Below are 13,815 nucleotides of genomic sequence, written 5' to 3' on the forward strand. Positions count from 1 at the left end.
AAAGTCAAATAACAGCAAATGTTAGCATGAATATGCAGAAAGGGACACTGACTCAGTGCTTGGAAATGCAAACTAGTCTACTAATGTTCCCAAGTATTGTCAGACATATATTATCTAAGGCTTTGTGGAAATAAAATTAATGTGTAATATTCATACCTAAATGAAGTAGACAGTTTAGGGTCTGGAGAGATGGCTCAGTGGCTGAGAACACTTGTTCTTGAAAGGACATGGGTTCCATACCTAGCACCAACATAGATATTCATAACCATCCATAATCCAGTTCTAGAGGATCTGACACCCTCTTCTGAGCTATGCATTTACTCGCCACATGTGAAAACCATGCATTCACGTGATACACAGACAAATATGCAAGGAAACTACACCTAAGTATAAATCTAAAGAAAAAACAAATAAGAACACACAAACGAGACTCATCAAAGAAACATCACTTCAAAAAAAGTGTGGTTTAACAAGTTTTAACAAATAATCCACAAAATCTTCTCTACCACCAGAATCATGAGCTGTACATCACCCCCCAAAGCTTTCTCATACCTTTCTGTATTGTCTTTTTAACCAACTCAACTCTGTTGCACTTCCTGTCACTATAAATTTATTTGTATTTTATAGAATTTTGAAAAAGATTAAATCATGTCATAGCCTAGCTTTTCTCACTGGAAAAATATTTTTGAGATTCATCTGTATTGTTGCATATATCATCATCTCATTCTTTATTATTGCTGAACAGTATTCCATATATGTAGATATACCACAATTTCCTTTTGTTGTTGTTTAGGTTAAATTTTTTATCAACATAAATATTTTTTTCTTTTTTTTCTGTTTGTTTTTAATTGGATATTTTTATTTACATTTCAAATGTTATCCCCTTTCCCAGTTTCCCATCCATAAACCCCCATCCCATGCCCCTTCCCCTGCTTCTATATTTTTTAATGAAGGTGGAGTTTCTATAAAATTAATATTTCATATATATAGTTAAAGGCACATAGCTCAAATGTCTATGCATAGGTCTATCTACAGAACAACTCAAATAGGCCATAGACCTAACTGTAAGATCCGCATCAATACTATCAGAGGAACACAGGAAAGCATCGTGGCCATATGTTAGGAGCAATTCTAAATCTGATTTAAAAGCATGGATACATAAAAGGAAAAAATGTGTAAGTTGAATTTAAATATAAAAATTAAAACTTCTTGTGATTTGGATAGGTTTGGACCCTAAAGATTCCTGCATTTGAATGTTTGGCCCTAGGGACTGGCACTGTGAGGAAGTGTAGCCTTATTGGAGGAGGTTTGGCCTTCTTGGAAGAAAGTGTGTCACTGTGTAGGTGGACTCTGAAGTCTCCTATGCTCTGATTCTAGCACTATTTTTAGAGCATCACCCTGTTCAACCAAATTACATAGGTCCATATCTGAATTCCACCTTTTCCTTCCTTCTGTCTTTATACTGATACTGTACACTTGCTTCAGCATCATGACAAATACAGAGCTAGTCAAAGGCGTCCTCAGGCTGTTTTTCTCAAAGCTTTCTAAATTGTTCACGGTCCCATGCATTTCTGCATGAGCTTGCTAGGTTCTTTGGATGTTTTAATTGGAATTATATTGAATCCATAGATCTTTTGAAGAGAATTGTCATAAAAACACCAAGTTTTGGAGAGAATTATCATTAAAAACTGATTTTTCTAATGCATGAAAGCTATTTCTTTTCATTCGCTTAGATCCTGAGTTTCCTTTTTTGGGGGGGGAAGGGGATCAAGATATGATTTCTTTGTATTTATCCTTGACTATTCTAAAATCTTGAATAGATCTTTAGTTTCTTAATAATATTCTACTACCCTTGACGTACAGTTCATATGTGTATTTTTCATAGTACTTCATGTATTTTATGCTTTCATAACTGGTGTATTTAAACTTGAAGTTCTGATCATTTACTGCTAGTAAACAGAAATAAAAGTGCTTGCTTATGTCTTATATCTTGCAATTCTGCTAACTCACTTATTAATTTTGATAGAATTCATAAATTTTCCATGACTTATTATTTTTCTGAATAAAGGGAGTTCAAATCTCCCTTTACATTATGGATAATTTTTTATACTTTAAAATCTCTTCAGTGCCAGACCTTGCTATATGAAGGATGGTTAAAAAAAATTTGCAGGGGTTGGGGGGAATTAGTATAGGTGAAGAAGTTATATTTTAAAGTAATTGCTTTTAAACAAACAAAGCTTAACCAGTGTGATTCGCCCTGCACTCATCTCAGTGGATGCACACAACAGCTAATCTATTTCAAATGCTGAAAACAGTTTGAATGTGTTAAGATTTAGAGCAGAATGTCCTTAACATAATAAATGTTAACATAATAAAGAGTAGATAAAAACCTCTGTAGATAAAAAACCTTCAGCTAACTTCTGATAGGTAGATGGATAGATGAATGATGGATGGATGGATGGATGGATGGATGGATGGATGGATGGATGGATGGATGGATGATAGATGGATAAAGACAGATTTTGACATTATTTTAGTTAAAATATAATGACATCATTTCCCCCTTTCTTTTTTTCTTTCCCATCCTTTCCATATGCCAGCCTGCACTTCAAATTCTCAAATTCTTGGTCTCTTTTTTTTCCTTAATTGTTATTTTTAATTACATTTTATTTTTTACATGCTCTGATGTATCTACAAAGGTACAGGATCTCCTAGAAGTGTAGTTGAAGGCAGTTGTTGGATTCTGGGAGTTGGGCCTGGGTCCTTTGGAAGATCAGCCAGTGCTTTTAACTGTGGAGACATCTATCAGTCCTAATTGTTCTTGTTATATATGTTTAAGCTCACAGTTACATAAATACAACCTGCTGTGTTCTCTTAGTTGTTACTGATTATGTATGTGACTTCAGGAATGACCACTTGGTACTAGATAACCACTAGAAGGCTCATTGCCGAGGAAGATTAATTTCCCTCTCTCAGCAGTCTTAGTTCTTTGTCCAGGGATTGGGCCTTGTGAGAGTTCCACTTGCCACAATAGCATGTCTGTTGGTGTTGTCATTCTTCAGGTCCTGTTTAGGCAGCCAAATTTTGGTGTCATGGATGTCTCTTCCCTGTTGTTGTAAGGGAGCAGAATTTCACAGCAGACCTCCTGGTCCTCTGCTCCCTTTCCAACCTCTCATCCTCTATGTTCCTTGAGCTGTCAGCATGGGAATTGTGTTGTATATGTATCTGTTACTTATAGGCACCCCACCATCAGTTGTTACTTGTTTTTTATCAGTTGTATTGTCAGGGGAATCCAGGAGACTCTCAAACAATATAGATTATTGATGTTGTCATTGGTTACCTCCCAAAGGTTAAATGTAAGACCCTATTGCTAAAGATACTGTAAACTTCAGACAAAAAACTGAAAGACTTGAAGATTGATCGTACCTGAAAGCCTCATCCCTAAGGACTAGTTTTTATAGTACCAGAAGATGCTATACAAGCTGCCAAGGAAGGCAAGCAATCAATAATGCCTCCAGCTATGATGCCTATAAACCATAACCATGACTAGCATGACCAAATATCCCAAATAGTTAAGTAGTGGCACCAACTTCTCTTGGCTACTGAGGTAATGGATCTTAAAGGAAAATCCTCTAAACTACTTTACTAAACCAACAGAATTCTTTATTACATTCTAGATACTTTTCCTTATACCTCAGTCCTGGTTAAAGAAACTTCTCTTTGCTACACATGAAGACCATTAATACAGCTATTTGTTGTTAACATCAGGAAGAGGGCAGGATATCTTTTCAGATCACTTGGCTCACCACTGAACTAGCATTTCTACCCAGTCCACTAACTAATAGTTCTGCTCTCCCACAGAAATCTCTGTTCTACATTCTCTCTGTGTGAGGTTTCCTGTTTACCTTATATAAACAGAAACATTTGATATTTATCCTCTCATAGTTGTCTCTCATTAATATAGTGTCCTTAATGTTTGTTTGTTTATATTGTAGTATCATTTCTCTTTATAACTGAATTAATACTCTGTTTGTGTGTATGTGTGTATATGTATGTATTTATATACCGCATTTGTATGTTCACCTTTCTGTTTGTGTACAGTTGAGTTTTTTCCACCTTCTGGCTATTGTGAACACTACTATAAATACATTCTTATTGGACATTTATGGACTTCTTTAAAATAGCTACTTGAGTCCTTTTCTGTTTTTCTTATCAAATACATGAATTGTAAGTATTAATTACTTTGTAGATTGTCTATTCTCTATGGCATCTTTTGATGCATAAAAGTATTCTTAATTTTTATGAGCCCTTCCTTCCTTTATTTCTTATTTGCTTTTTCAAATATTTAGGACAAGATCTCACTCTGTAACCAAGACTGGCCTAGAGTTCACTCTATAAGGACATATTTGATGGCCACAAGAGTAGTAGTGTCAAGAGGCATACCTCAGGCTATGAAAGTAGATTGTAGATTAAATTTAACTCCAACCCCTGGAAATTTTTTTTAAGTCTAATAATACAGTCTAATAATAAGTGTATATCAGGGATGCCTCAACAGTATTACCTCTAATTTCCCAAATTAGAGGTTACTTCGAATAGGACAGGTGAAAAGGTTCATAGAAAATCTATAGAAAAGATAAAAACCAAATAATACCCATGTACAAATAACTGTAAACACACAAGAAGACCATAATAAATTTGTGAAATTTCATTCTGAACCATGTGCGTTCAAGAAGTCCTTCTGCCATGATGGTCAGGAGAGGGGTGTAAGCATGGAAAAGATGGGGAAGCATTCAGTAGCCCTGAGTTCCCTACTCAGCTCTGCCACTAGCTTTATTAGATAGGATCATGCACTCACCTAGCCTCCTTCCATCTCTAAATCACCCCTTTGGCCATATTGATCCTCTCGTATTTATAAAAGCATGTGAAAGACAGCAATAGAGCTGATGGAGCAGAGCACAACCTTAAGGAACAAGGAGAGTAACCTAACTGTGAGCATTTAACAATCGACAGTATAGTCCTTAACAAAATGTTGATGGTGTCACAAGTAGGTTATCGGCCTTCTTAGTATTCCCCAGTGCTAATGTTATGGCAAATGTAAACTTGACACTTAGTGAATACTTGTGGCAGAGTGAAAGGAGGAAAGAAGGAGAGGCATGACAGTGACTAGTTGGGTTAGGAAGTCCTCTACAACAGATGGAACATTCTAGGGTACAGATCCTGAACTTAATGTCCTTTTATATTTGCAGCCATCTGTTCTAGAACAGAGCTGTTTACTTAGAATAATTGTTTTATGAACTATAGTTGTGCTTAAATGGTTTCCAGCTGAGGTAGCTTGTCCCTTTATTGAATGTACATAGTATCACAACAGGTCAGTCCTGCCCAACCAGTTGACTACATTGTCTAGGCAGTCTGCTTTGTAGATGAGCTATACCTCTTTTTCTTCATTTCACTGCTAACAATTGATGCTTTATCCTAAAAAGATGATTATTTACCCATCATACACTTGGAGCTAGGGAGTAACTCAGTGGTAGATCCTGTGCTTAGCATGTGCAAAGAAAACGCTAGGTTTAATCCCCAACATCAAAATAAATGAATGAAAATAGAAGCCAGGCCTGGTGGCACATTCTTGTAATCTTAGCACTCAAAAAGGCACAGGCAGTAAATTCAGTTGTTCAAGACCAGTAAAATATAGCACTATATAATATAATATAATATAATATAATATAATATAATATAATATAATATAGACAAACTCTCCTCTTTGTGATGCTTACTCTATATCATAGGAAGGAGTCTATATATTGAATAAATAACTATGATACACAATTGCTATTTAATAAATGCTTTAAAGGGAAAGAACAGAATTTCCTGAAACCAAAACTAATTTCAAAGAGGTTAAGTGAGAAAAAATAAGGTCAAATTAAAATTTTAAACATCTTAAATATTTACATAGTGCGAATGTACAAAGGGGCAAGATTATTCTTATAACTTGTTGATTGCATAATTTTGAAAATATTTATCCATGGGCACACAAGATCTATAAGAGTTTGATGCTTTCATTAACATCTAAAAAAGAAAACATTTACCCATTCATGTAGATTGCCATTGGCTGCACCAGTTGTGCCCAAGTGTGCTAGCCCACCCATTGCTCCTCCTCAGAACCGGTGAAGAAACCAGAATACAAAGTAACTGGTTTAGATGAATATCTAAGTGACTGTTATGTGTAAACTTGAATATGGTTTAAGGAAAGGTATTTACAGAATAATAAATTAATTGAAGGAACATGTAAACAAAACAGAATTTGCCTTGTTGATTCCATTAGGTCATCATAAAACCTCATTAAAAAGAGTGGAGTGAAAAATTAATCCATTTCAGTTGGTAAAAATATAGTTAGAGGGAAATATGTCTGCATAGTTAAAATATACTGCAAAATATACTCTCTAGTATGTTTCAAGGCCCATTTTTGTGAATAATTTTTGTTTCCTTGTATTATTATATCTGTTTTTGCTTTTTACCTAAATATTGGAATTAGAAGGCCTTATGGAGAAGGCCAGTCTTGACTAGGTATCAGAGAGAACGCCTAAGAGAATGCTCAACGTACACTTCAGCTTGAGAAAGCACATAGCTAATCGGGAAGGGAAAGAAAGAGAAATAAAATTTCCAATTAGAGTCGGAAGTGGGCAAATATTTATGACTGTATATTTTCTAGTTTAATGCAGCAGTAACTGAAAGAGAAACCTGCACTCCTATGTGTGCAGTTATTTGTTAAATTAAATGTAGCCAAGCATGGTATGTGTATATTGGATACTCCAATGGATCTTACAAATAAAAAATTGTTAATTAAGTTTTAATTTCTTATAAAGCCATGAGCTCAATGTAGGCAGATGGTATACTCTAGAAGCTAAAATATTCAAGAAGAGAACATGGCTGTCCCTCTGTCAGGCAAGTGCTTCACAAGCATGAGGACCTGAATTCAGATCCCCAGCACACGCTCATCACTACAGTTTGCAACTCCAGGGCTGAGAAGTTGGAAGCAGGGTCTCTAGAGCATATTGGCTAGCCAGCCTCTTATGTTTAGCCTTTCTGCCTCTCTCTTCTTCATGTTAAAACATGAAGTGTACCACATGCACATATTTTTTTTTTTGCTAGATTCTGCATATGAGAGAAAACGTGATTTCTTTCTGTGACTTCACTTAATTCTATTATACACACAATATATTGTAACAGATTTTGACCCAGATGACTTCTGTTTGCTGTATAGTTCAAGTATGGATGAAGCAGGGAGGCGCCTAGTAACCAAAAGAGATTGTTTGTCTTAACAAGTGAAATTGTAATGATGTTGTGTGAAATGAGGTTCATAAGGGTTCAGCCTTTTTTAAAAAAAAGTCTTCCCAGTCCTTAGTACCAAGGGGAGAAGTGTTCCATGCTGTACTACAATTCATATGCTACTACATTTAATTCTCACAGTAGCCTTATCAGACGTACAGTATTTCAAGTGCTCTGTAAAGGAAATGGAGGTGTTATGAAGCTTACAGTCACATGGTCAGTTTATAAATAGTAGAGCTAGCTTGTTCATCTTGCTTGTCCGCTTGTTCTGTATACTTTAAAGGCTTTATTTAATTGTAATATATACATGTGTTTAAAAAAAGAGTTTTCCTTTTAAAAAAAATTATGAAACCCTATCTGAATCTTTTATTTAAGGATGAACGTGAAGCCAGAGAAAATGTGAAGAGAGAGCAAGATGAGGCTTATCGCCTTTCCCTTGAAGCTGACAGGGCAAAGGTAAGTTTGGTTAAGTTTCTTCTGGAATATAGAACTGAATTCTAAATAGTCTTTGGTTGTCCAAATGTCCTTCCCCATCTCTCTCTCTCTCTCTCTTTAATCACTTAAAACCCTAAAAAAAATGTTAAATTTTCATTAGAGAAAGCTAGGATCAGCATACAGAAAATAGTTCTACCCATAATTCTCAAATCATCATTCATTTTGACAAAATAAGTTGTATCAGAATCATAAAAATGGTAATAAAATTAGCCTAGTATCTCTTTTATTTGTTTTATAATTAGCGAATGGTATAACCCACAGGGGTTTTTACATGTATTGATTTCTATGTGTATGCCAGAGTGTAGAAGTCAGAGGACACCTTGAAAGAGTTAGTTCTTTCCTTTGACCTTGTAGGAATCTACTTCAGGTTGTCAGATATAGCAGAAGGCACCCTTCGCTGCTAAGTCACTTACCTGCCCAAAATTTAAGTCAAGACCACAAACTTCTGTCTCCTAAAGCAAGTGTCCTACAAGGCATCAGAGAACCACTGAATTTTGAATGTTCATGAGCTAAGTTTCAGTGGAAAGGGAAAAAAAATATATCCTAGCTTTTTTGGAGAGCCAGCAAATGGGAATGTGCTGGGGATGTTTCCTAATGTGATCTAAATGAACTACACAGAGAACAGGAGGCCGAACAAGCTAGCCTTCAGAAAGTATCAAGGCACGGAGACAGAGAGAGACACAGAGAGAGACAGAGAGAGACGGAGGAGGGGACAAATCAAAAGGGGGAATCAAAAGAAGTGTTCTGATGGTTTTTTGTGGAGTGGGAGGTTGTTGTTGGTTTGGTGTAATTTGGTTTTAGAGACAGTCTCTGTATTCTGGGTTGGCCTTTAATTTGCTATATGGCCAAGAATAAATGTACTTCTGATCCTCCTGCTACTTCCTTCAGAGTGCTAGGATCTAGTGTCATCATGCTTAGTTCATCTTTTGTGGTGTTGATGTTATTTCTATTCTTATTCCAGAAAAAAAAAATTGCTATTACCACACTGCCCATGCCATGTAGATTATGTTGAATAAGCCCTTTAGATATAACGTCTTCCTTTTTCTTCTCCTGCATCCCAGAAGGAGCAACCCAGTTGAATCACATAATACAATAAAAATAAAGTTCCTCATAGCAGAGTTCAGTACTCTGTTAAACATTTATCACAATCCTATATGAGCTTGATTCCTTTGTTTTATTATTTTTATATAGATGTTTATTAAATATTTACTCCTTGTTCATTGTATCATCAGAGAGAAGCTCATGAGAGAGAGATGGCAGAACAGTTTCGTTTGGAGCAGATTCGCAAAGAGCAAGAAGAGGAACGCGAGGTAGGCGTAGTTTAAGAAAGCAGTGCTATTGCTCTTGCTCGTGAGGCTCTTGATATTTTATAACACAATTTTGCTTTTCCTGAGATCATTTTGGTATTAGAGACCAAACCTGTCTTCAGAAGAATTATTCCTTGATCTAGTGTGAGGAACGCTTATTAAAAAACTTGATAAAGTATTAGATTCACTGTTTTCTTTTATCTTTGTTTTTATCCCCCTTTTGTTGCCTTAAATAGCACTTCCCATCATTTTTATATTTTCTTACCCTGAGAATATACTATCAATATTTCTATCCTTTCCCTAAACTTTACCCATCAAAAATACAGTGTTGCTTCTACAGTGTCTTGGATTGAGCCTCTAGCTTGTTCAGCTGTTATTTTCCTTTTGTCTACATCATTGAGATAAATGGATGCCTACATGTAGGAGGAGTAAGGGAAAAAGCATCAGGTGATTCTTTCAGATATATATTTAGAATGCTTTTCTAGACATGAGGTCAGTAACTTGGTTCACTTATTAAAAAAGAAGAAGCTATCTGAGAAGATATAAAATGCCTAGAGGTCTAACTGAGAAAATGGATTAGTTATCATACTTGGTAAAAGATGCTGTCCTTTCAGTTGTTTACCTATTTCACTTGCCTCTGCCTCTCTCTCTCTCTCTCTCTCTGTCTCTGTGTGTGTGTGTGTGTGTGTGTGTGTGTGTGTGTGTGTGTGTGTGTGTGTGTGTGTTATCTGTATGTGTCTGTGTGTGTCTGTGGGTATGTGTGCATGCGCGTGTGCACTCGTGCACACTCACTGCTAGAGGCTAGAGGATGATCTGTCTACTCTTTATTTATGCTTGCTTTCTTTCTTTTTTTCTTTTCTTTTTTTGGCATATCTACTCTTTCCCACATTAAAAAATAATAATAACAACAACAAGAATTTTACCAAACATGAAGGAAAACAAATGATAATAAAACGCTCTCTGCCTACAACAACAAATTAAATCTTAGCAACATGTCTCTAAAGAAGAGCAAGTCAGCAGGGGAAAAATGTACTAAGTGGTATAGTGTAAATAAAAACAAAATGTTTTTGGAATAAGGCACAGAGGGAAAACATCTTTCGTAGCTTTGATGGACAGACAGTGTAAGAAGTAATATTTGAGTCAGATCTTGAATGACATGTTGTCCATGATCTGACACTTACTGAGTTTCTGCCACATTTGCAAGCCCTGGTTCTCTAGACAGTAAACAGTTCATTGACCTGCATTTGTCTTAACTCTGTGGCTGTTTTGACTATGCTTATTAGTAATCATGAGAACAAGTCACAACTTATAGAGTTGTCTTCACAGGTAAGAAACATGAAGCTCAGTAAGTCATGTGTAGAAATAGAAACACCTGAGCTTCTCACCTAGATCTTCATGACTATAAGTTTATGCCCTTCCCCATACTCCCTTGAAGTCTAAGACCATGTGGCATCGTTTGTGTCTAGAGTAGCCGTATATGTTGGAATTTTCTAGACTTTATATCCACTATCCTTTTAAGCTATTTCAAGGAATAGTGTTTAAAGGGCTGAGATGACTTATCAAGTAAAGATACATGGCACCAAGCCTGACTACTTGAATTTGATCCTTAGACCCTATGTGTTGGAAATAGAGAACTGACTCCCACAGTTGTTCTCTGACCTCCATACATGTGCCCCCCACACACACACACACTATTGATCAATTAATGTAATAAGTAAATATAGTTTTAAAATTTTTAAAAGAATACAGTTTAAAAACTTTAAAGATTCCTGCTCTTTTATGCCCTCTTTCACACATGTTTCCTACCTCCCCCACATTTTTTGATTTGTTTTGTTATTCATTTGTTTGTTTTTGAGACAGTCATACTACCTAGGCCAGAACAGGTAGTATAAACCAGACTAGTCTTGAACTTAGAGATCAACCTGCTTCTGCCCTTTTAAGTACTGAAATTACAGGTATGAGCCAGTTTGCCCTCTCTCTTTCTTAATATGATATCTTTAACCATACTAGTTTGCTCAGATGTCAAGACTATATAATTTGGCCTGGAGAAATGACACAGTGGTTAAGAGCACTGTCTACTTACTCTACCAGAGGGTCTAGGTTCCCAGCACCTACATGGTAGCTCATAACCAACTGTAACTCTAATCCTAGGGAATCCAGCACCCTCCTTCTGGCTTCTGTAAACACTGGGCACATACCCACGTAGTGCACAGACACACATGGAAGCATAACACATAAAATAAAAATAATTTTAAAAGAATTTAAAAAAAATAAAATAAAAATAAAAAAATTTTAAGTACACAAAAATTCACTACACATGTTATTGATAGCATAATAGTATATATACTTTCTTCATATAATTTACATAATTTATCCTAGGCTATAATTTTATTTTTCAAGTATTTGTAAGTCATAGATATCTTCTTATAGAAGACTGCACATATATGCAAATATCCCCAAATCAGAAACCTCTGAAAACTAAAACATTTTAGCCCCAAGCATTTTAGATGAGAGATAATTCTACTTGTATATGCATTCCAGATGTTAAACATAGGAATCGGGAGTGGGTCATTAAATTAGTTGCTTATGTATTATAAGTTATATTACTTATATAACTTACCATGTTTTAAATGTAAGTTCAGCCATCAAGGAGCTCATTACCTTGTGATGATGTGATGTGAGGAAATGGACAAATATAAAATAAACAGGTAAAGATAGCAGTGTATTTTATAAAAAATCATTAAGACAGTAGAGTGCTGAAAATGTGTGGAGAAAGAAGACAGCTTCTAAACGTAGAAAGACACAAGGAAGACTTCACAGAGGGCAGGGTGGCTGGATACCCAGCATGACATGAAGCAGAATGGCAGTTTGACTGGATTCATTGTTGGATGGAGTGCCAGGGGAGAGGCTTTAGATGTGAATACATGGAGAAAGGCACAGAGTTTGCTAAAGAACAGTACAGGTCAAACTTAGAGAACAGTTCACTTATTAAAGCTGCTCTTGAAAGAGCCACATTTTAAAGAATTATTGATGGAAAGAATTAACACAAAATTATTCACTTTTACTAGTTTTTTTTTTCCCAAGTATGGTTTTCCTATCCTATTTTCCTTTCTTTTAAGCTTTGATGCCTCCTGAAATAGAAAAAAATTAAGTAATATTGAAGACAAGAGAACAGAAATTATGTCAGGTAATGGTGGCACTCACCTTTAATCCCAGATCTTGGGAAGCAGAGGCAGGTGGATCTCTGTGAGTTCAAAGCCAGCTTGGTATACATAGTGAGTTCCAGAACAACCAGAGCTACATAGAGAAAAAGAAAAGAAAGGAAGAGAAGGAGGAAGGAAGCAGAAATTATATTAGTAGGAGCCTTGACACATTCCCTTGAGAATTGCTAACCCATCATCTTCACTGACGTTGCTAATAAGACTCACAAACCTCACCTATCTTAATGATTATGCGTTTTCATCTACTTCAGACATATTTACAAAACTCAGATGTTTCTCTGTTAACTGCTACTTACTACCAAACTTATCCAAAGGCCACCTGACTTGAGCCCATGTTCCTGTTTTTAACCTTTCACATAGTCTTAATCCTTTTGCAATTATTGCATGATGCTTCCTAAATTAGCTTCAACCTCAAAATAAAAACTAACATCTTAGATTGAGCTCAGTTAAATCTCTGTAGAATTTCACCTCAAAACTGACAAACTTCCTAAAATGCATATGAAGAAGACTAGAAGTGGTTGAAACAATAATGAAAAAGGAACAAGATTAGAGGACATAGTCTCAGAGTTTAAGACTTCATGTAGTCATTAAAGTTCTAGGAAAAACAAGAGAAAAATCTTCATGACCTTTGGTTAAGCAAAGATTCCTTAGTAGTAACACCAAAGTTATGATCCATAAAATAAGTCTTGGGGCTGGAGAGATGACTTGATTAAGGGGAACAAAAATATTCATAGGAGGGGATATGGAGGCAAAGCTTGGAGCAGAGACTGAAAGATCGCCATTCAGAGCCTACCCCACATGTGGCCCATATATGTGTGTGTGTGTGTGTGTGTGTATATGTGTGTGTGTGTGTGTGTGTGTGTGTGTGTGTGTATCCACCAAAACTAGATAAGATTGATGAAACTAAGAAGTGCATGCTGACAGGAGCCAGATATAGCTGTCTCCTGAGAGACACAGTCAGAGCATGTCAAATACAGAGGCGAATGCTAGCAGCAAACCATTGAACTGAGAACAGGATCCCCATTGGAGGAGTTACAGAAAGCATTGAAGGAGCTGAAGGGGCTTGCATCCCCATAAAAACAACAATGCCAGCCAACCAGAGCTCTTAGGGACTTAAACCACTACCCAAAAACTATACATGGACTGACCCATGACTCCAACTGCATATGTAGCAGAGGGTGGCCATGTTGGACACCAGGGAAGGAGAAGCCCTTGGTCCTGCCAAGATTGGACCCCCAGTGTAAAAGAATGTCAGGAAGTGGAGGGAAGGGGGGGTAGATGGGGAGGGGAGCACCCTTATAGAAGGGGAGGGGGGACGGCAGCTTATGTCCAGGAAACCGGGAAAGGGAATAACATTTGAAATGTAAATGAAAAATACCCAATAAAAAAAAAAGAAAAAAAAAAAGAAAAAAAAAAAACAACAACAACAAATCTGGTGTTCTAGAGGACTCAATTTCAGTTCCCAG

At 36.3% G+C, this 13,815-nt stretch overlaps 1 protein-coding gene across 1 annotated transcript in view; it reads left to right on the forward strand.

Annotated features, from left to right (window-relative positions):
- Faf1 (Fas associated factor 1) overlaps positions 1 to 13,815 on the forward strand; it is a 336,330-nt gene that overhangs the window by 289,904 nt on the left and 32,611 nt on the right. Inside the window, exons 19-20 of the mRNA XM_032890912.1 lie at positions 7,702 to 7,782; positions 9,054 to 9,131. Of these exons, the coding sequence (XP_032746803.1) occupies positions 7,702 to 7,782; positions 9,054 to 9,131 (159 nt within the window). The remainder of the gene's footprint in view (positions 1 to 7,701; positions 7,783 to 9,053; positions 9,132 to 13,815) is intronic.

Source organism: Rattus rattus, chromosome 1, assembly GCF_011064425.1.
Source record: "Rattus rattus isolate New Zealand chromosome 1, Rrattus_CSIRO_v1, whole genome shotgun sequence".
Taxonomy (NCBI): Eukaryota; Metazoa; Chordata; class Mammalia; order Rodentia; family Muridae; genus Rattus; species Rattus rattus.